Below are 23803 nucleotides of genomic sequence, written 5' to 3'. Positions count from 1 at the left end.
GCTATTATGCTAAGAGAAAGAAGTGAGATGGGTTGGGTATGAGCTACAGATATGAGGGTCTTAACTCCTCTGCTGACAAAACATGAAAATAACCTTTCCCTTAGGCATGTTTCCGGATGGTACACAGCTGTGGCCAGCTCAATTAGGGCCCAGTTGGCCCTGATAAGGGGCCTGTGAGCCAGAAGCTGGAGAAGTCTCACTCTAGCCCTGGAGTGAGTGGGAAGGGGAGTAGGGTACCTGAAGTGGAGCAGTGCTGGGGAAGGGCAAGGGGAGCTGGGGAGCTCCAGCCTTTTAAACCCCCAGGCTGCAGGCCTTGGTGAAGGCCTATGAAAAGGTACTGGGGCTGCAGAGGGGCAGCCCAGGCATAGGCAAAGGCAGCAGGTCCTAACCCCTTGCCGATGATGAGTGGCCATTACACTGCAGTCTGCCCCAGTGACTGGGGGCGAGATGATGACTGGCAGCAGCCACTGAGGCAAAGTCGGTTTAGAGGGTTGGGGGTACCCCTGGGCGGGGAAACTCAGAATAAGGGGCTACTGCAGGGGCAGCACCCCATGGTAAAGGGCACCGGGGTCCGGCAGGGACACAGGTGCCAGCGGCAGGCTAGACACTGGCCAGTAGGAGGTGCTCTGTACACTGGAGAGCTAATTCCCTAGGAGGCACTGTGCTGGTGAGTCTCCCCCTCGCTGCAGTGCCATTGGATTAGAGGAGATTTTCTGGCAAGAACCACCAGGAGAGCAATGTATGTGTAATATAACTATGTTAAAAACTCCCACCTTTCCCTATTACTTCCCAGGTCATGAGGGTAAAAGAACTAACACACTGGATACCAGTAATATTCTAAACTTTTACTTTTCTTGTTCCCCACCTTCATGAGCCAGCTAGCCTGCAATCCTGGTGCTAGATTGGAGCCAGTGCCCCAGTAGGGTAAAGCCCCTTATCCCACTCCTGAACCCCTCAGCCAGCCAGCCAGCCCCCTTCCCTGGAGTCGGATCAGAGCCGGCACGCTCTCTATAGAAAGGCCCCATATCCATTCCCTGCCCCTCTGGGCCAGCCAGTCCCCCAACCCTGAGAGTGAACTGGAGTCAACACTCCCAAGACGGGAAAGGCCCCATATCCGATTCTCACCCCCACCCCCCACCTCTTGTTTGGCTTCTGGAACCTACGACATGATTTGCTGACTGCTACAGGGGCGTGTTTTCTCTGTGTCCTGAAATAGCTCATTTCACACTGGTCACACCCTGTGCTGGGCTTTGGACATCCCAGCTCTGAGACCACATCCCTGGGCACCAAGGCTGCTACTGACCATCACTTTGTGCCTGTTAGTGTCTCAGTGAGGAATTGGGGTGCAGAAGTGGGTGAAGAGAACTCAGAGACTGTCACCCTTACGGCTTTTCTGCGGGAGCCCTGGGTGCCCTTCTTATGAGGGGCTGGATCCACAAAAGCCAGTGTGCTGGATGGAGAGCTGCCGAATCCAGCCAGTCAGAACAGCTAAGGACAGGGGTGGCCCAAGCCTTCTGCCACAAAGGGACTTAGGTGCCTCCTGTTGGTTGCCGTCAGTTGGGCTCCTAAGCCTGGTCAGCCCTGCTCACCTAACTCCACCGGAGGTGGAACCCTTGTTCTATGCCCGAGTTCAGTGGTTTGAGCACTGAGTCAGCAAGTGGGAGACCCTACTTCAAAACCCATCTCTATCTGATAGGAGCAGCGATGGGCACCCAGGTCTCCTACATCCCAGCTGGGTGCCCTGGGTGGGGCAGTCTCAATTGCCCCTGCTGGCACTGTTCCACTTTGCATAAATCATTAAACATTAATTGCATCCGGGAGAGTGATGCTGCAGGCTGGTGGTCAGGGCACCCACCTGGGAGATCAGGGTGCAAATTCCCAGTTCCAATGATTTAACCAAACTGGAGCACCTTCAACAGGAGAGATGGAGAACGACCCACAGCAGAAGATCCCCTGACAATGATTTACAAGCTTTCAGTAGAGATCTCACTGCTGTGCTTCCTGGATAAATATCATAAAATCAGTGTATTCAGTGTGGTGAGTTTGTCAGGTCTGAGACAGGAGTTGCTTGTAAATAACAGTGACTCCTTTGCCAATTGGCACCAATGACCTTTTGTCACGCATGCACTGAGCTATACCGTCCCACTCTGATAGAACAGAAAGGCCAGCACAAAAAATAGAGAAAGGACTAATAAGATACTAAAATGACAATGGTTGGAACTCTTCATTTCTCTCAGTCTTTGGATTGATGGGTACTAAGAGCTGTAGCTACAGTTGAGGAACCAGGCTGTCACGGTTCCTCCCCCACTCTGAACTCTAGGGTACAGATGTGGGGACCTGCATGAAAAACCTCCTAAGCTTATCTTTACCAGCTTAGGTCAAAACTTCCCCAAGGTACAAAATATTACACCTTGGACTGGCCGCTACCACCACCAAACTAATACTGGTTACTGGGGAAGAGCTGTTTGGACGCGTCCTTCCCCCCAAAATACTTCCCAAAACCTTGCACCCCACTTCCTGGACAAGGTTTGGTAAAAAGCCTCACCAATTTGCCTAGGTGACTACAGACCCAGACCCTTGGATCTTAAGAACACTGAACAATCCTCCCAACACTTGCACCCCCCCTTTCCTGGGAAATGTTGGATAAAAAGCCTCACCAATTTGCATAGGTGACCACAGACCCAAACCCTTGGATCTGAGAACAATGAAAAAGCATTCAGTGTTTTACAAGAAGACTTTTAATAAAAAATAGAAGTAAATAGAAATAAAGAAATCCCCCCTGTAAAATCAGGATGGTAGATATCTTACAGGGTAATTAGATTCAAAAACATAGAGAACCCCTCTAGGCAAAACCTTAAGTTACAAAAAAGATACACAGACAGAAATAGTTATTCTATTCAGCACAATTCTTTTCTCAGCCATTTAAAGAAATCATAATCTAACACATACCTAGCTAGATTACTTACTAAAAGTTCTAAGACTCCATTCCTGTTCTGTCCCTGGCCAAGACGACTACAGACAGACACAGACCCTTTGTTTCTCTCCCTCCTCCCAGCTTTTGAAAGTATCTTGTCCCCTCATTGGTCATTTTGGTCAGGTGCCAGCGAGGTTACCTTTAGCTTCTTAACCCTTTACAGGTGAGAGGAGCTTTCCCCTGGCCAGGAGGGATTTCAAAGGGGTTTACCCTTCCCTTTATATTTATGACACAGGCGATCAGACAGCTGGCTCAGCCCTCCATACTAGTAGCTTTCTCACATACAGGGAGATGGGTCAAAATTGGAATTGATGTCATGACTTGCTTCCCACAGGAGATCAATCTGTCTAACGCTATCTCTACACTTAGAATCATAGAATATCAGGGTTGGAAGGGACCCCAGAAGGTCATTTAGTCCAACCCCCTGCTCGAAGCAGGACCAATTCCCAGTTAAATCATCCCAGCCAGGGCTTTGTCAAGCCTGACCTTAAAAACCTCTAAGGAAGGAGATTCTACCACCTCCCTAGGTAACGCATTCCAGTGTTTCACCACCCTCTTAGTGAAAAAGTTTTTCCTAATATCCAATCTAAACCTCCCCCACTGCAACTTGAGACCATTACTCCTCGTTCTGTCATCTGCTACCATTGAGAACAGGCTAGAGCCATCCTCTTTGGAACCCCCTTTCAGGTAGTTGAAAGCAGCTATCAAATCCCCCCTCATTCTTCTCTTCTGCAGGCTAAACAATCCCAGCTCCCTCAGCCTCTCCTCATAAGTCATGTGTTCCAGACCCCTAATCATTTTTGTTGCCCTTCGCTGGACTCTCTCCAATTTATCCACATCCTTCTTGTAGTGTGGGGCCCAAAACTGGACACAGTACTCCAGATGAGGCCTCACCAATGTCGAATAGAGGGGAACGATCACGTCCCTCGATCTGCTCGCTATGCCCCTACTTATACATCCCAAAATGCCATTGGCCTTCTTGGCAACAAGGGCACACTGCTGACTCATATCCAGCTTCTCGTCCACTGTCACCCCTAGGTCCTTTTCTGCAGAACTGCTACCTAGCCATTCGGTCCCTAGTCTGTAGCTGTGCATTGGGTTCTTCCGTCCTAAGTGCAGGACCCTGCACTTATCCTTATTGAACCTCATCAGATTTCTTTTGGCCCAATCCTCCAATTTGTCTAGGTCCTTCTGTATCCTATCCCTCCCCTCCAGTGTATCTACCACTCCTCCCAGTTTAGTATCATCCGCAAATTTGCTGAGAGTGCAATCCACACCATCCTCCAGATCATTTATGAAGATATTGAACAAAACCGGCCCCAGGACCAACCCTTGGAGCACTCCACTTGATACCGGCTGCCAACTAGACACTTCAAACACTGGAAGTATTCTTCTGACAACCTAACAATGTCTACACTGGGGCTCAGGTCAGTGGAGTGGATTTTTCACACCCTTGAGAGATGGGGCTATGTCAACATAGCTTTTCAGCGTAGACCAGCTTTAGATGGCTTTTTGATATGAAAGGCAATGGAGTTCAGCCTTTTCCTTCGTATTGATGGTTGACGATGGGGGTTTTCCTACCTGCTGGACACGTCCTATGACAGATGTGATGCCTCTCTGTTGCAAATTAGAGAAGTGGGGAAGTCAGTGACCCTTACAGTGTAAGTGGGCAAAAAGTTTCACAACTTGTCTCGAGTAGTTTTCCTTTTAATAGAAATTGACTTTGAGGCTAAGCAAAATAAGTTCTATTTGAAATACAAAAAATTAAAATCTATACTGGGCCAATATTCTCTTATACATTCTCTCTCACACACATTCTCCCACCCCAACCTTTGGAGCAAGGTTTTCTACCAGAACTTCTTACACTACAGGGGGTAAATTAAATCAAATTAACTTTTCAAGATTGGCTATCACTTCCTGTACAACTAAAAAAAACAAGACCGCTTTCAGTATTCCAAAATCATTCAGATTATCACACAATTAGTCTCTTACTCTTTAACCAATAACGTCACCTATCATTTCATTTTCATTGGTAACAATAACATATTCAAAGATTACAAATTCTTGTCATATGTTTGGATTAAAAGAAAACTCATTGCCAACAACTGAACCTTGGCTCAAGTTGTGGTTTGTCCCAATGTAGGTCCCAACCACTTCTGGGAGTTCATATATCTCAGGATCTTCTGCCATGTGTGTTGGTGGAAGAGGTCTCCTTTGTGGGAAGGTTTGCATCATGAGGAAAAATACCTCTTTTCTCACTTTTTAATCTTTCAAAGTAGGAGGAGGTAGAGGAGAAGTGATGCAAATGCATAAAACACAAGAGAAAACTGTCTGATCTACACTAAAGATATTTATCGGTATAACTTGCTGGAGAATTCTCCGTACCTTGAAGTCTTTAAACCACGATTTGAGGACTTCAACAGCTCAGAAATAGGTAAGAGGTTTATTACAGGAATGGGTGGGTGAGATTCTGTGGCCTGCGTTGTGCAGGAGGTCAGACTACATGATCATAATGGTCCCTGCTGACCTTAAAGTCTATGAGTCGAACTATATTGCTCAGGGGTGTGAAAAGTCCACACCACTGAGCAACGTACTTACAGAGCCCCAGCCCGCCGTGCAGATAGCGCGACATCAAGAGGAGAGTTTCTCCTACCAAGACAGTCGCCGCCGCTTGTGGGGCTGGACTAATACAGTCCAGAGCAGAGATCTCTCCCCTTGGCTTAGAGCATCTGTAAACGCAGTGCTACAGGAGTGCAGCTACACTGGGCAGCTGCGCCAGCATCAGCTCACAGCGTCAGGCACAAAACCACCGACTCAGGACTCAACACGGGTGGATCCTGATGTCTGAAACTGGAGCCCGACACATTCATTGCCTCGCTGCTTGTCATCATTTCCACCGCCTCAAAGTCCTTGGTACCCAATCAGGTAGCCAGGGTGGGATCCACAGAGAAGAGATTCCCATGAAGCATTGGATCAAAATGGTGAAGGATGATCGTTCTCAATCTAACCCTGGTATCCTTTGGAATGGTAATCAGTGACACTAAACGAGTAAGTGGGCTTGTACAAACAATTTTCCTGGCCACCATAGCTTCCTTTACTGGAGTAGAAACCAAGAACTGAGTGTGTACTCCTTTCACACCAGTTCTTTCCAAATCCTTGGCCTTGGTTAGGGTAAATTTACACTTCTCTGAGGTAGAATCCTTTACAAAACCACTCAAAATATCAACAGTGTTAGTGAGGAATGGCTCCCCAAAACATGCCCAGCTTTTCTTAAATTTGGTGGCACAGTTTCAGGCAAGGGACCGGATACAGGGCTGGATCAGAATCTCCGTTAGTTACCAGACATGGAGATTCTATTCAAAAATAGCTATTTTTCTGCTGCTATTAGATTGCCAACACTGATTTTATACACATTTTAGCACATACAAAGGATAAATTCAACAAAAAACCCACTTCTATTTCCTCACCATCTGTGTCACGAAGGGCAGGATTCCTCATCACATAGGACTAACTAGGAGAGATCTTTTGTAGGGCCTGGGTTACACATGATTTGGGAACCAAATACATGGGCATTTTGCCTCGTTCAAAATCACTTATGGTGGAATTCTCTCCCCAGATCATCTGAGACAATATTGACTTCAACAATTGAACTACACTGTGATCATATGTACTTCCTTCAGTTAGATGAGGTTCTGCTGTTGTTCGCTATTTCCGAGTGGAGATTTTAAAATCACTGCTGTTTCTGTTAGCATGTCCAGTAAATTGGAGAGTTCTCTCATGTTGACAGAACTGCACTTGAACTTTCTCCATGTCATCATGGAGGGATGGGGAAAAAGCAAAGCCGAAGTGAGGAATGACCACTTTAGCAAATGGTCATTTGTCTGAAATTCTCCAATAGATCTGAGCTCCATCATATCAAACTGAACTAATATCCAATTGGGTGAGCAAACAGCCCTCAGGACAGACAGAAACCCACATCACAGAGAGAGAATACATGACAGTGAAAGTGTCAAGTGAAATTCCAGAGAGCTGACATCTGATTATTCAGAATCAGGACAAGAGATTCTCCCATCACATTCTACTCTGATCCATTCAAACATACTTCACTCAGCGCTGTCCCAAGAGTCAGTTATGTTATTTTTAACATTTTCAGTATACTAGGATCTAAATAATGGGGGGAGGGAGGGAGGGAGGGGAGACACAGCCACTTTGCCAGAAGTGGATTTGCCAATAGATGGAACCTTGGATTTAAACTCCAAATGATTACACTGTATTTGGGATCTATTTGAATTTCCCTCCCAGGTCTTTGACACTTTCATCTCCAATCATAGCGACTCTGATATAGGATTAAAGAAGTCAAAGCATGATCTCCAAGCACACACAACGGAGAATGCTTCGTCACATGACACTTTGCCAGGTAGATGGATAGAATGTTACAGAGATAAACTCTACATGGCTCAGACAAAAGCTAACAGTTCTGCAGTGATGGGGAAGGAGGAAATCTCAGTGTCACCCCGTCTCCTTCCAGTGTCACAGAGGCTGAAATTACACTTTTTTTTTTCAAGCCCCTGCTTCTCTTCATTTACATATCATTTGAAAAGTTGCCAATATAACTGCTCTTCAGCAAAACCCAGAGCAACATGAGAACAACTGGCAATGATACAATCTGTATCATTGGTGACTAACAATAACTTTGCAATAGGAGGAATGGTATAAATGTGATGCTCCCTGGTTCCTGATAGGAAGCACACACTCAAATTACTCATGGGACAATAAAAAGGACAAATAGGTCCACCTCAAGAGGGCGAACTGCAAAAGGCAAAAATGGGGCACTCATCTGGACAAGCTAATGGATAACGGTGCTGCAAACAGTTCAAACAGCATTCAAAGTTACTGTGTAGGAATCAGGAAAAGTAAAGTATTGATAGCCCTACAGGTTTTTATGGTGTTGATCTCCCTTGCAGATTCTCTGATGGCTAACATGGGCTGAGTGCCAAGAGAAGGTATTCCCACACTCACTGCATTCGTAGGGCCTTTCCCCTGTGTGGATTCTCTGATGATTAGAAAGTTCTGATCTTTGAGTCAAGCTTTTCCCACACTCACGGCATTCCTAGTGCCTGTGAAGGTTCCTTCCCCACTCTGAACTCTAGGGTACAGATGTGGGGACCTGCATGAAAACACCCAAAACTTATTTTTACCAGCTTAGGTTAAAACTTCCCCAAGGTACAAACTAGTTTACCTTTTGCCCTTGGACTTTATTGCTGCCACCACCAAGCGTCTAACAAATATATACAGGGAAAGAGCCTGCTTGGAAACATCTTTCCCCCCAAAATCCTCCCCAAACCCTACCCCCCCTTCCCTGGGGAAGGCTTGATAAAAATCCTCACCAATTTGCATAGGTGAACACAGACCCAAACCCTTGGATCTTAAGAACAATGAAAAAGCAACCAGGTTCTTAAAAGAAGAATTTTAATTGAAGGAAAAAAGTAAAAGAATCACCTCTGTAAAATAAGGATGGTAAATACCTTACAGGGTAATCAGATTCAAAACATAGAGAATCCCTCTAGGCAAAACCTTAAGTTACAAAAAGACACAAAAACAGGAATCTACATTCCATTCAGCACAGCTTATTTTATCAGCCATTTCAACAAAACAGAATCTAACGCATATCTAGTTAGCTTACTTACTAAGTTCAAAGACTCCATTCCTTTTCTGTTCCCGGCAAAAGCATCACACAGACAGAGAGAGCCTTTGTTTCTCCCCCCTGCAGCTTTGAAAGTATCTTGTCTCCTCATTGGTCATTTTGGTCAGGTGCCAGCGAGGTTATCCTAGCTTCTTAACCCTTTACAGGTGAAAGGGTTTTTCCTCTGACCAGGAGGGATTTTAAAGGTGTTTACCCTTCCCTTTATATTTATGACAGGGATTTTCCCCTGTGTGGATTCTCTGATGTTTATAAAGGGATGAGCTCCTAGTGAAGGTTTTCCTACACTCACTGCATTTGTAGGGCCTCTCCCCAGTGTGGATTCTCTGATGCTGAAAAAGGTCTGCTGTTCGAATGAAGCTTTTCCCACATTCACTGCATTCATAGGGCCTCTCCCCTGTGTGGATTCTCTGATGATTAGAAAGGGCTGAGCTCCTAATGAAGCTTTTCCCACACTCACTGCATTCATAGGGCCTCTCCCCAGTGTGGATTCTCTGATGGTGAAAAAGGTCTGTTGTTCGAATGAAGCTTTTCCCACATTCACTGCATTCGTAGGGCCTCTCCCCTGTGTGGATTCTCTGATGATTAGAAAGGGCTGAGCTCCTAATGAAGGTTTTCCCACACTCACTGCATTCATAGGGCCTCTCCCCTGTGTGGATTCTTTGATGCTGAAAAAGGCCTAATCTTTGACTGAAGCTTTTCCCACACTCACTGCATTTGTAGGGCCTCTCCCCTGTGTGGATTCTCTGGTGCTCAAAAAGGGCTGATCTTTCAGTGAAGCTTTTCCCACACTCACTGCATTCATAGGGCCTCTCCCCTGTGTGGATTCTCTGATGGTGAAAAAGGTGTGATCTTTGAATGAAGCTTTTCCCACACTCACTGCATTCATAGGGCCTCTCCCCTGTGTGGATTCTCTGATGATTAGAAAGGGCTGAGTTCCAAAGGAAGGTTTTCCCACACTCACAGCATTCATAGGGCCTCTCCCCTGTGTGGATTCTATGATGTATAGAAAGGTCTGAGCTCCTGTTAAAGCATTTTCCACACACATGGCATTCATAGGGCCTCTCCCCTGTGTGGATTCTCTGATGATTAGAAAGGGCTGAGTTCCAAAGGAAGCTTTTCCCACACTCACAGCATTCATAGGGCCTCTCCCCTGTGTGGATTCTATGATGCTGAAAAAGTCCTGATCTTTGAATGAAGCTTTTCCCACACTCACTGCATTCATAGGGCTTCACCCCTGTGTGGATTCTCTGATGCTGAAAAAGGGCTGATCTTTTACTGAAGCTTTTCCCACACTCACTGCATTCGTAGGGCCTCTCCCCTGTGTGGATTCTCTGATGTATAGAAAGGTCTGAGCTCCTGTTAAAGCATTTTCCACACACATGGCATTCATAAGGCCTCTCCCCTGTGTGGATTCTCTGATGATTACAAAGGGCTGAGCTGCAAGTGAAGCTTTTCCCACACTCACAGCATTCATACGGCCTCTCCCCTGTGTGGACTCTATGATGCTGAAAAAGGCCTGATCTTTGAATGAAGCTTTTTCCACACTCGCAGCATTCGTAGGGCCTCTCCCCTGTGTGGATTCTCTGATGATTAGAAAGGGATGATCTGTTGGTGAAGCTTTTTCCACACTCACTGCATGTATTTTTCCTCTTTCTGCTGAGGATTTCCTGCTGGGATGTGGTTTTCTTGAGGCCCTGCTGAGTTCCTCGACAGGAAATAAATTTACCCATTTTCTCCAATGGCTGGTTTCCCTGCTCTCTTTCTGGTATGTGTTGAATCGCAAAGGATTTTCCCTGCTCATGACTCCTGGACACATTCGTTTTCCATCTTTGCGATAATTCTCTGTGTTTATCCACTTGCTCAACATTTTCCTGCTGAGAATTCTGCTCCTCCTTCTCACAGAGCATTGCATCACCTGCTGTGATAGAGACAGAAACTGCAAACAGAGATGGAAAGGGGAACACCAAAAGAAAACAAGTGCTGGAGAGGGATCAAATAAAAATCAGGTCCTGAACTCCCCCAAACTCTTCCACCAAATAGGAGAGAGGAGGGGGATCAATTCAGCCCTCACATCCCATCCAAATTCACAGGGGGAAGGGAGGAAACTTCTGCCTTGTGTCTGCTAGGATCTATAGGAAGCCATGAGCTATATTTATCCTGAGGATACGACCCCTGCTAAAGACAATAATGAATTGAGAGACCTCCCAAGACTTTGTAGGGCATCCCAGATGGTTCCTTCAGGCACTTATAGATTCTGAGCTGATTTAATGTTTCCTCACCTGTGCAGGGAGCTCTCAGGATCTCTCTTCCTTCTGGGACCCATGGCTCTTCCCCTTGTTCCAGCTGGGAGATCACATCAGGTTTGGAAACTGGAAACCCTGCTCAGATGAAAGAAAACAAAGGACTTCAGTTGATGTCATAAGACTTTATCATAAAAAAACCAAACATTCTATTAATTTAACTTCAGTGCTTAGTGTGACCCGGTGTGCCTGGGGCAGTCCCTCACTGAAAATGCAAAGGTCAGGGCAGGCTGAAAAAGGGATACCATATGCTCCCCAAACGGATGGTTAACACTGAAGTTAAACTCACCGACCAGTCACAAACTGCTTCTCCTCACCCACACTGGATACCGAGAAGCTGAAAAAAGAAATCACACAGCCCCCTTTATTGCATTCCAGTTCTCTGACTCCCAGTCAGCACCTAGGTCCACTACAGTGAGAGGTTATTTAAAAACTCTGCTCACAAACAAAATGTTCTTCTGATCCCAAAGGGTTAGCACCAGTACCAGGTCACGATAGGTTTGGATCTTACCCAAAATACCATGCTGCCAGCCAATCCTTTAGCATCTAAACTAAAGATTTAAACAAAAGAAAGACAGAAAGAAATGAAATGGGAAAGCAGTCAGGTACATTCTGAAATCTGTATATCAGGTTCTTAGCAGTACTGGTGAGTTAGTGGCTTGAAAGTCCATCTGGAACACATCCACAGCTTGGATGGGTCATTCAGTTCTTTGTTCAAGGCTTCAGTTTGTAGAGAAGTTGCTCCAGAGGTGGGAAGAGGGATTGAAGACAAAATGGAGATGATGCAGCTACCCTTTATATGCCTTTTGCCATGTGGCTTATACTTCCTGTGCCCCAAACACAAGTTTCACAGCACATGGCATGGAAAAGCCTTGGAGTTCTTAGTACACAGGCGCACCCCTGCATGAGTTGCTGACTCAATAGGTGTATCCCCTTGGTCCTTTCCATGGGCTCATTGTACAGCTGATGACCCTGGATGGGCCATCGAACAGGCTAGGCAGTGCTGACGCCAATGTATCTGGGGGGTGTCACCCAGAAACACTACACAAGTCTGGAAATACAAATATACCCTACATCAGCCGGTCACCATCACTCAGCTGAGAACTGAAGTTGTTTTTAGTACAAAGGACTGAACTATAAAAAGAGGTGAGGAAAATGCTTGAGACTCTCTCTCTCCCCCCCCCCTTCCCTCTGTTCATGACAACTCCTGAAGAACTGAACTTGGGCGGCAGAGGCGGGTTAGGGGAGTCCTGGCTGAAAGGACAGCCACCAGCCTGTCTTGGCATATGGTGCGAGAAACATTTGCTTTGAATCCGTTTTAGCTTGTTAAGTTAGATGTTAGTTTGTGTTTTATCTTGCATTTCTTTTGTAAACAATTCTGACTTTTATGCCTCATTACCTCTAGTCACTTAAAATCTTTTTTTCGGTAGTGAACAATTTCGTTTTATTGTTTTATGTAACCAGTGTGTTTGGATTAAAGTGTGTTGGAAACTCCATTTGGAATAACAAGGCTGGTGCATGTCATTTTCCACTGATGAAATGACAGACTTCGTATGAGTTTGCATTGTTCAGCAGCGTGCTGGACAATGCAAGATGCACATTTCTGGGGGAAAGTCTGGGACCAGAGAATTTTCTGAGGTTCTCCTGTGGTGTACTGGAATTTGAGAGTCACTGACTAACAGCAGTCAATACTGTGAAGCTGGGAGCGAGTTACATGCTGGAGACTGTGTGTTAACCACCCAGGAGTGACTGTTCTCACAGTAAAGCAGTGTAAAAGGCACCGCAGGTTGGGGAACTGAGGGGAAACAGCTGTTCAACAGTCCAGATTGTACTGTGGTTAATGTCACAGAAACTCAATTTCAAAGAGTCTCCTAAAAACACAGAGAAAGTAAATCCTTGTCCCAGAAATCAAAGACTCCAGACAGAGGGCAAGTCTCCCTGGCATTGCTTCTTGCTGACAGAGAAGTCCAGAGACAATGAGTCAGTCCTGGGGAAGCCGGGAACAGTAAGCATGGGCTGATGGGGTTCAGTGGAGAAAGGAAACAGGAAGGGCAGGGATATTACTGAATGCAGGAGCTCACCAGTACTAGATGTCAGGATAGCACGTATTGCAGCCCATTGGAAAACATAATCCCAACGATACATAGAAAATAATAGGGTCTAAATTAGCTGTTTCCACTCAAGAGCGGGATCTTGGAGTCCTTGTGGAGAGTTCTCTGAAAACGTTCACTCAAGATGCACAGGCAGTCAAAAAGCAAACAGAACGTTGGGAATCACTAAGACAGGGATAGATAAGAAGACAGAAAATATCATATTGCTTCTCTATAAGTCCATAGTACGCCCACATCTTGAATACTGCATGCAAATGTGGTTGCCACATCTCAAAAAAGATAGACTGGAATTGGAAGAGGTTCAGAAAAAGGCAAAAATATGATTAGGGGTATGGAAGAGCTTCCGTATGAGGAGAGATGAAAAAGACGGGGACTTTTCAGCTTAGAAAAGAGACGAAAGGGGGATATGAGAGAGGTTGATAAAATCATGGCCACTCTCGAAAGACAGGACACTGGGCTACATGGACCTTTGGTTTGACCCAGCGTGGCCACTCTTATGTACTAGGGAATCTAGTGAGCCCAGTGTAACGGGAGGGAGTAGGAAAATCCCTGGGTGTGGAGAACACTGGGAAATTAGAAGCTATAATTCAGGAGCAACAGATGGTAATTAGTCTAGAAAAGCAGAATGTGAAAAATAAGAATCGGGGTCATGTGACAATGAGGTAATCAAAAATCCAAAGAGCCTGCAGAGAAGAGGGGTTGTGGCTATTACACGTGCGGATGGAGAAGCAAGACTCTTCATGTGTCAGGAAGTTTCACTACCAACATAAGCCATTTTCACATGCTGCAGTGCAATCCAGACCAGTGAGGACTTGTGTCATCTGTAATCCTGGGTGAGATTCAATGTTCTGCTGTTGGAGCTCCCCTGTCTGGATACCCCCAGCCAGCATTCAAGGACGCACTGAGTGTCTGTGCAATAAGTAGCCCTGGACCAGCAGTTCTGACTCCAGCAGCCTGCTTGTTACACCCCAAGCACATTCTGGTTCGGGTGGAGGTGGCTCAGGGTTTCCGAGAAGGCCGGGGGTAGGAAGCTTCTGTTGGTTATGCGGGACCTAAGCCCCAGTTTTACTTGAGCAAAAAGAGATATCTGACACTGTGCGATACTGCTCCTGTGCTCTGTTCCCAAAGTGTTCTTCAGCAGGGGAAGGTCTCTGGTCGTGTGTGTGTGTGTGTTACTGGCATATTGGGGTGATGCTGAAACAGGACAGAGCAGAGATGCCATTAGGGGGTGGCGTGAACCGTACCTCTTCATTTCCCCTTCCAAGAACTGAGGGGACGGGAATCCTTACCCAGCGAGGTCACATTCTTATAGTTCTCCTGCATGACATCTCTGTAGAGAGCTCTCTGAGCAGGGTGCAGCAGAGCCCACTCTTCCCTGGTGAAATACACAGCCACCTCCGCGAAGGTCACCGGCCCCTGAGAGAGCAAAAGTCCAACACTCAGTAGCTGCTGCCCCTCTCTTTGTGTGGGAGAGGAGCCAATCAAATGGAAGCTCTGGGTGGATCACGGTCAGAGTCCCACCCGCACCTCGCTCAGAGCATCCAGGAACCACCAGGGTGAGAGGACGAAGAGAGAGCCTCTCTTCTCTCCCACCAGATCCATCACACACCTACTAGCCACAGACTGATACAGGAGATGGAGCCCCTAGCAGGGTCCAGGGACAGCTCCCTGGTAGGAAGTCCAACATGCTCCTCAATGCGAGGAGCTGGATATGAAGGGAGGGGAATCTCCCCTAAGCCTGACTGGTGGGTGCCCCCTTCATATCTCACGGCACCCGCTGGTTAGTCGGGTCAGGCTCCCGCACTTTGAGTCTGGTTAGTTTTCCTAGCCGCATGTAGGTGGGTTATTTTCTGATCAACAAATGAGAGCATTTCCACCTCCCAACCTCATGGGTCTGTTCCCAGAATCTAGGCCACTTATTCAATAACTCCCAGCAGGTTTGCCACCCCCCGTCCTCCTCCCTTTCTCCACCTTGTGGATTTCCTGTCCTGCACCAACCTCCAAACCAGACTGCGCAAACCTTCCTGTCTCTGGTGTATTTGCTGTCCCCCTCCCTCCAGAAGGAACACACCCAAAACTCCCCAATAATCCCTACCTGAGCTGGCTCCACTGCAGCCATTTCTCTTCCCGGTCCCATGGGAGGATGGGAGGAGCTGGAGTGAAACATGGACGTCGTTCTGCAGCCTGGGAGGGTGAGAAGCGTAATTGTGGGGGTTTCAGAACAGGCTTTTGTTAATTTCACATCAGAATTCCCCCAGGGCCCTTTCCCTGCAGACAGATATCCTAGATTCTGCCATGCTGGAAAAATGCTTGATCTCTTTATTTCAGTGTAGACCTGGCCCCTCCTGCCAGGCTAAGCCCACAGAGACATTTTTAACCTCCCTTCTCCCTCCCCCCACCCCGTAACAAAGTCTCTCAACACAATGCTAGAAAAGAACAAAACGAAAGGAGTCACTCTGGGGGATTCCCTTGGACATGGACCCCATGGCAGCCACAACGAGCAGGGGGAATATGGAGTCAGAAACTGACTTTTCCTCTGTCTGATCCTTTTCTTGTTCACTGGAAAGTGATACTGCCCAGGGATGCTGCAAAACATGTGTCTGGTTTCAGAGTAACAGCCGTGTTAGTCTGTATTCGCAAAAAGAAAAGGAGTACTTGTGGCACCTTAGAGACTAATCAATTTATTTGAGCATGAGCTTTCGTGAGCTACAGCTCACTTCATCGGATGCATACTGTGGAAACTGCAGCAGACTTTATATACACACAGAGAACATGAAACAATACCTCCTCCCACCCCACTGTCCTGCTGGTAATAGCTTATCTAAAGTGATCATCAAGTTGGGCCATTTCCAGCACAAATCCAGGTTTTCTCACCCTCCACCCCCCCACACACAAACTCACTCTCCTGCTGGTAATAGCCCATCCAAAGTGACAACTCTCTACACAATGTGCATGATAATCAAGTTGGGCCATTTCCTGCACAAATCCAGGTTCTCTCACCCCCTCACCCCCCTCCAAAAAACACAAACACACAAACTCACTATCCTGCTGGTAATAGCTCATCCAAAGTGACCACTCTCCCTACAATGTGCATGATAATCAAGGTGGGCCATTTCCTGCACAAATCCAGGTTTTCTCACATGTGTCTGGGTGAACTAGAGCTGGAAATCTCTCTTCCCACTCATTTCTACCACTGCCCCTTTCAGTCTCTCCTTCCCCTGTCCTGTCTGCCTGCCTCTCTGTCTGGGAAAGTCCCATTCCTGGGTTCTTTGCAATCCCACCGCTGGATTTTCTCCTGACAATTGCTAATGGGAGGAGAAATGAGGAGGGGCTGTTTGTGCAGAGTCACTTTCTTGCCAGTCCCCAGCACTTTCCCTGAGGTCTTTCAGTTACCTGAAGTTTGTGGCTCAGAATTTGTATTAACAGAGCCCAGATCTGCCCCAAGGGGCTAGTACCAGATAGAGAAAGTCAGCACCTGGGCCTGGCAGAGAAAAAGCTTTAATTAAGGTCACTTCCCAGCACAGAAGCCCCGCAAGGGTAGCAGCAAGCTGGTCTCCCGGATCACCATGGAGGCTGCAGCATCTGACCCAGGAAGCTGAACCCCAATATCCTTAGGCAAGAGGAACAGAGCCTTTGAGCAGCCTTCCCTCCTTCAGCTCTCTGAGGAGAGCAGCTAATGAGAGCACCTCCTCACAGGGAGAATTGCTAATCTCATTTGCCCCACTGTTCATCTGGAGTCACTCCTTGTCTTTCCATACAGTGACTCTGGATTAACAATGGTCTCAATGAAACCAGATTTCAGAAAGGATGAGTCCAGAGTGATGTGGAAGAGGTCATTGTGTAGCAGTGCTAACCCCCTTCCCAACTCCCTCACCCCCACATCTAGGAGAAGGACTCAGGGCACAAATTTAATAGCAGCCCCCAGAGCCTCTGCCATGCCCTTTGCCTAGGACTCCCCTCCTCCCGTTTTGCCATTTTGCAAATTAGAGAGAGGAAAGTGGAAAAGCAGAGGGATTTTATATCAGTTGTTGATAGGAGGTAAAATCTGAGTGTATTTCACATCAATATTTGAAAAATGAAGAGAGAAAATGGGGAACATTTGCAAACATTTTATTTCCATGTTGAAGAATCTGAGGAAAAAGTGTAAATCTGAGATTTTCTTAGTATTTTATAATTAGAGAGACAGGGAAAATCTCAGGGCATATTCAATTAGAAATAGACAACTAGAGAACAAGTGGGGCAAATGTTTAGGTTATTTCATAACAATCTTTGAGATATGCAGAGAATACGTGTCACAAACTAAGTAATTGATAACATGAGAGAAAAACACCAAGATCAGAGGGAATTTTATATTGCTATGAAATAACTAGTTGGAAAAGGGGGCCTGTTTGACTGGATTTTATATACTGTGCAATACATAAACAGAAAGTGATGGTTCCCCGTCTGCCTCCATTCACAAGGGCAGCAAGGAGCCCTTTGAGGAGGCGATATAAGAGGGCATAGGAGGAGGAGGAGCGGGAAGGCTTCCTGGGTGAGGGAAGGGGGCAGCAGTGGGGGATGGGCAGGTGAGGGTCAATGGATAGCTGGGGGCAACTGTGTTGGCAGTTTGGGGCCAGGAAGTGGGATTGGGAAACCGGGGTCTGGGCAGTCTCCACGGGGGACACTTGCTCCTCGCTTCCCCCACCCTGGCAGAGAAGAGGCGTCTCATCCCATCCCCACTCCAGGGGCAGCCATGTTTTGGGGACCGACTCAGGGAACAATTTCTCACCTAGACACGGACAAATCGCTGCAGATAAAATGGGTGGGAAAATCCCCCACACCGGAGATGTTAAATTGACATTTGAGAAAAGGGGAAGAACTGGAGAGAATTTGTATCAGGGTGTGAGCGGCACCAGCGGGGAAAGGATCCAATTCACTCACCTCCCGCCCCCCCTTCTCCCCCGGGGGTTTCCTGAGGCTGCACAGGGACCGTTCAAGGCCCCCCCCGACCCCCCCCCAGGAGCCCCCCCGGTCCCGGCGGCGCGGGGCAGGGCCTGGCTGCGGCTCCCCTGGGGCTGGGCAGCCCCGAGGCGTCTCCCAGGTGCGGCAGGACGCGGCCCCGCGGAGGAACGAGCTCCTGGCCGCAGCCTGGGGCCGGGCCGCCGCCGGGGGGGGCCGCTCGCTGCCCCCGTCCCCTCCCGGGCCTGCCCGGGCCCTGTTGCCGGCAGAGAGCGGCCCCCCAGCCCGGCCCCGCGGGGTCGGGGTCTCCCAGCCTCGCCCCTTAACCCGCTGCCCCGTCCAGACCCCGCCGGGGGGCGCTGGGCTCCCGCTGGGACAGCAGCTCCGAGCCCCCCCGGGCGCGGCCCCCCCCGGGAGCAGGTCCCGGCGCCGCCCGAGGCCGGGTCCCCGCGGACACTGGGGCAGCGTCACCGCCCCGCCCCCGGGGCTCGCTCCGGTACCTGGAGGCGGCAGCTCGGCAGCGGGGCGGGCAGGGCCCGGGGCGGCCCCAGCGGGAGCAGGGCGCGGGCCGGGCGCGGGAGGGTTAATGAAGGTCGCCCCGGCACAGACCCCGCCGCTCAGCCCGCTCCCGCAGCAGCCGGTGAGCTCTGCCTCTGCGCACGCGCGACTTCCGCCCACCTGCTTCTGCGCATGCCCAGAGCTCGAGCGGCCCAAACGCTTCTCCGCCTCGGGAGAAGCACCAACGGCCCCGCACGAGCCCGGCTCGTCCTCCCCGGTCCGACGTCACTTCCGCTCGCGGAAGAGACAGGAACTACATCTCCCAGCCTGCCCTGGGGGCGATTCCGCCTTCTCCAGCTTCGGTCCGGGCAGGTGCCGGGATCAGCCTGATTCCCTCTGGCCCCTCCCCTCCCGGGAGCGGCGGCGGCTTCTCAGGCGAACTCTCGTGTCTCTGGCCCGGCTGCTGCCCCAGGACCACCCCCCCAGCCCGGGTCCGACTGGCCCCTGGCGTCCCCCGGGATTAACTTGCCTGGGGGCCCGGGGCTATTAGATTTTGTAGGGGCCCCCAGGCAAGTCTTCTTCCCAATTTAAAACAAAATGATCACAATTGTGGCCTCAAGGCTATTCAAGGGCAAGTTGAGCAGAGCGTTAGTTAACATAAAGCAGTTCGGGGGTTATATTTCAGTCTTAATTCAAAATAGCCTACTTCTTGCCTTAGAACAGCTGTTACATTAGGCTCCTTCTGGGAGGGAGTTTGGGGTGCAGGAGCAGGGGAGGGATGCGGGATCTGGGAGGGAGTTTGGGGTGGAGGAGCAGGGGAGGGATGCGGGATCTGGGAGGGAGTTTGGGGTGGAGGAGCAGGGGAGGGATGCGGGATCTGGGAGGGAGTTTGGGGTGGAGGAGCAGGGGAGGGATGCGGGATCTGGGAGGGAGTTTGGGGTGCAGGAGCAGGGGAGGGATGCGGGATCTGGGAGGGAGTTTGGGGTGCAGGAGCAGGGGAGGGATGCGGGATCTGGGAGGGAGTTTGGGGTGCAGGAGCAGGGGAGGGATGCGGGATCTGGGAGGGAGTTTGGGGTGCAGGAGCAGGGGAGGGATGCGGGATCTGGGAGGGAGTTTGGGGTGCAGGGGGGGATTCCCACCTGGGCTAGGGGTGTAGGAGCAGGGGAGGGATGCGGGATCTGGGAGGGAGTTTGGGGTGCAGGAGGGGATTCTGACCTGGGGTAGGGGTGGAGGAGCAGGGGAGGGATGCGGGATCTGGGAGGGAGTTTGGGGTGTAGGAGCAGGGGAGGGATGCGGGATCTGGGAGGGAGTTTGGGGTGCAGGAGGGGATTCTCACTGGGGCTAGGGGTGTAGGAGCAGGGGAGGGATGCGGGATCTGGGAGGGAGTTTGGGGTGCAGGAGAGGATTCTGAGCTGGGGGAGGGGGGTTAGGGTGGAGGAAGGGGTGCGAGGTGCAGGCTCTGGCCAGGAGGTGCTTACCGCAGGCGGCTTCCAGCCGGCGGCACAGCAGGGTTGAGGCAGGCTGCCTGCATGCCGTGGCCCCATGTTGCTCCCAGAAGCGTCCGGCTGCTGGCACGTCTCTGCGCACCCCTGGGAGGAGGGGGACAGCGTGTCTCTGTCCACTGCCCTTGCCCGCAAGCACCACCCCACACAGCTCCCATTGGCCAATGAGCTGCGGGGACGGTGCTGGGGGTGGGGGCAGCACGCAGAGCCGCCTCCCTCCCTCCCCCAGCCTCCCACAGCCAGGGTTCCGCAGAGACATGCCAGCAGCCAGCCTCAACCCTGCTGTGCTGCTGGCCGGGAGACAAAACAGAGATGGTCACACTAGCTGAGCCAGGAAGAGAACCCAGGTCTCCAGTACTCTAGCCACTAGGCCACACTGCCTCTTTGCAATAGGTGTGATGTTCTTGAAACACTCTAAACTCTTGGAAGCAGGGGCAAAAAACAGAGATCTTCAAGGAGGTGCTTAAGTGCTTACCTCCTACTGGGAGCTAGGCACCTAACTAGCTTTGAGGGTCTGGGCCCGAGTCATTGCTGGATCCTGCAAAGAGGGCTATGTAGGTTATTAAAGTGAAGCACACATGTCAGTCTTTGCAGGTTTGGGATCCTATGTTCCAGCCGAGCACTTCATAGAAAATAAAACAAAGGTTCCTTTAAAAATCTCAGCGCTGAGCATTAGAATCAGGGGTGGTTACTTCCTGGCTCCACCACAGCCCTGCGCAGATACAAATTTTGTAGCCCCATCTGAGCTGCAAAAATGGTCCATAGATATAAAGCGGATGGGTATCTGCAAATTGGCAGGGCGCTACAGATTGCTTGGTCCACTGTCTATCGGGATGGCGTCCTTCTGGCAAATCCATCTGTATTCCCCGCTGCAGGTTTCCGACTGGATCTGAGTCCCTTTGATCACCCCACAGCTGTTCTCTTCGGCAGATCCTTTCACGGGGAACCTGTCGGACCAACGGAAGAGTAATTGGTCGCCCTCATGGCATCTTGTTAATGCAGGTCACCGACAGCAGGGCTGTTCTGTGTGTCTAGACCCAGACTGGTGTTGGGGAAACCTTGTTGCTACTTGTAACTGGAGCACAAAGGATCTGGAAATCACAAAGACAAACCTCCTGGAGCACTGGGACGTCCTCACGGGGTGGATCTCCCCATTCCAGCATCTCTTCTGACTGAGAATGGGGGCTGGGTGGGAGAGGTCACTCAAAGCTCTTCCTTGGGATGCTGCGTCTCAACCTTCCTAAGAGTTAGGGCCAAAGTGTAGATTCTTCAAATGGTTTCCAAGTGATTTAGGAGCCTACATCTCATTCATGGTCAATGACACTAAGTGCCCAAGTCACTTGAATGCTTTGGAAAATTGTGCCCTAGAGTTTCAAAAACGGGTTGTGTGATTTTGGGGCCCCAACATCAGACCCCTATTTATCAGAGGGAGGGTGCTCAGCACCTACCGGCAACTGGGCCCTTTTAAGCTGCCTCAGCTGGGCACCCAAAATCACTCGTCACTTCTGAAAGTCTTGGCCTCAGATAATAAGGGACACCCGCCCCCTCCCTTACATAACTCAGCAACCATCCAGAAAAGCAACTCACAGCGTCTGATTTAACAAGGATCCATCCACCCAGGTCCAATTCCTCTCAGGTGCGTTTGCACTGAGGCCAGTCCACACGAGGTACTTCTCTTGAATGCTGTCCCCTAGGAACTTCTGTAAGTAGGAGACAGGCACTTGGGGGATGAGAACCCGCTGTGACTCCAAGCTGCTTTGCAAGCGGATTTGTAACAGATTCACATTCTCCGTGGATGAAGCACGGAGCAGGACACGTAATGCCAGCGGGTTACGCTAGCACCTGATGTTAGATTGCTATCCGAGCACCAGGTTAAATTCTCAGATAGTATTTTCCAGAGGGGGGCCCCCCCCATGTACTGTCTGAACATTTCAACTATTCAAAGCTTAAAATGGGCACACTGGCACCTCTCCTGCAGTGCCCTCTAGTTCTCCAGTGTCTCAGCTTTCACTTAAAAAAGTGGAGTACATCTCTAGTTGTAATGACTTCAGACCAAGGCTTGAAAACGTAAAGCTGCCGGAACCCAGAGAGCAATATCTGCCTGAGTTTGCAGAGAGTCTGAAACGGCTCTGAGAGGATGTGACCTTCCCCATTTATCTCAGTGGGTACTGACAGATACCAAGGACAATACTTTCCATGACAGCAGTTGGTCACTATTTCGTTGCTCAAAGCAGCGAAGAAGGGAGACAGGACAAGCATAGTATGAAGATCTACACAGTCCACTCTGAGTCAGCTCATGTCAGTGGCCCCTAGGGGTGGGAAACGATCACTTGGAGGGTTTCCTCCCTTTCCAGTCAAGAAAGGGCCAATCCATGCAGCCCCTGGGCACATCCAACCCGCTGCAGGGGAGCTGAGTCCAGAGCCCTCGCAAGCCACACCTGGCACAATCTGTCACAAGTGGCGTCTCATTTGGGTGCAGCCTGAATGTGCCATTCCCAGCTCATCTGCTCTTCTTTCCAGGGCTCAGTCACACCTAAGCTGACAAACTCAAAGCTTGGGGTTTTTCAGTGCGTCTCCTTTGGGCATTTGACAGCACGGACACCAACTTTCTTCTGCGCCAGTGGGTGTTCGCGCCCCGGCCCTGCCCCTACTCCAACCCTGCCCTAACTCTGCCCCTCCCGGCCCCGCCTCCTCCCCCGAGCGTGCTGCATTCCCCTTCCTCCCCCCTCCCTTCCAGACTTGCCACGCGAAACAGGTGTTTCACGGCGCAAGTGCTGGGAGGGAGGGGGAGAAGCAGGACATGGCGGCTCACTCAGGGGCAGAGGCTGAGGTGAGCTGGGAGCTGCCAGTGGGCGCAGAGCACCCACCAATTTTTCCCCGAGGGTGCTCCAGCAGAGTTGGGGCCTATGTTTGACAGCACTTGGTGTATAGTCAGGTTCACTGTATCAACCTGTAGATCTCAGTTATTCCGTTTCCTGTGGCTGTTTAGAGCTTTTTCTCCCCAGCAACAGGAGAGAGAAACTTTAAATAAATATATAGGAAAATGTGATTGGAAACCCACAGAAACTGGCACAGGAATTTCGGGGGGACTAGTCCTATGATAAAACTAAGTGTATGCACAAGTGTTTGCAGAGTCATCGATTTGGCTTCTCCGCAACAAATTAGGGACATGATCCAACAGAACAGCTGCAAGACAGACAAGTGAGCGAGGACATTCCCAAATAGGGCAAAGCTGGTTACAGTATGGTCTTTGTTTAAAAGAAAAGTGGAACTGTGAAAAGTGGCCTTGGGGTAATTTTATCATTTTTAAAATCAGCTTAAAATGGATATTCCTTGACACCCCCATCTTTCCAGGTGAAGATTAACACCCCCACCCCTCTGCCTGTTTCTCACTTTACCATCTCATCCTGCTCCTGGATCACCACCATGTGAGCGCTCCTCGCTGAGCAGTCCTCAAGGCTCCTGGCCCAGATTTTACTCTCGGTAGAAAACCAGTAGCATTTGGCACCATGTGGCAGCCAGTCCAGGGGACAGATTTTGCAGCCAGTGCCCTCTAGAGGAAACAAACAGGAGACACCATTAATGGCTGAATTAGGTGCTTCCATTAAGAGGCTGCCTGGTGCAGCAGCTTGGACGACAGACTGGCTCTCAGGAAACCTTTGTTCTGTTCCTGGGTGACCTTAGGAAAGTCATGTCCCGTCCCTGGGCCTCAGTTCCCCCTTTCACTGGGTGCCTGATCTGTGTAGATTGCCAGCTCTTTGGGGCAGGGACTGTCT

The 23803-nt window shown here is 49.6% G+C and overlaps 1 protein-coding gene across 1 annotated transcript; it reads right to left on the bottom strand.

Moving 5' to 3' along the window:
- Positions 1-8475: 8475 nt before the first annotated feature.
- LOC311531030 (uncharacterized protein) lies at positions 8476-20069 on the bottom strand (the record flags this gene model as incomplete). Its single annotated transcript, XM_084648088.1, has 6 exons — positions 8476-10596; positions 10958-11056; positions 14379-14505; positions 15185-15273; positions 18528-18753; positions 20004-20069. The coding sequence occupies 6 exons, from the start codon at positions 20067-20069 to the stop codon at positions 8858-8860; spliced, it is 2346 nt and encodes a 781-aa protein (XP_084504214.1). The 3' UTR covers positions 8476-8857.
- Between the last annotated feature and the right edge of the window lie 3734 nt (positions 20070-23803).

Source organism: Lepidochelys olivacea (genome assembly GCF_965140295.1).
Source record: "Lepidochelys olivacea isolate rLepOli2 genome assembly, chromosome: 14".
Lineage (NCBI taxonomy): Eukaryota > Metazoa > Chordata > Testudines > Cheloniidae > Lepidochelys > Lepidochelys olivacea.
The sequence above is the reverse complement of the archived record's forward strand: the minus strand, read 5'-3'. Positions and strand labels throughout refer to the sequence as shown.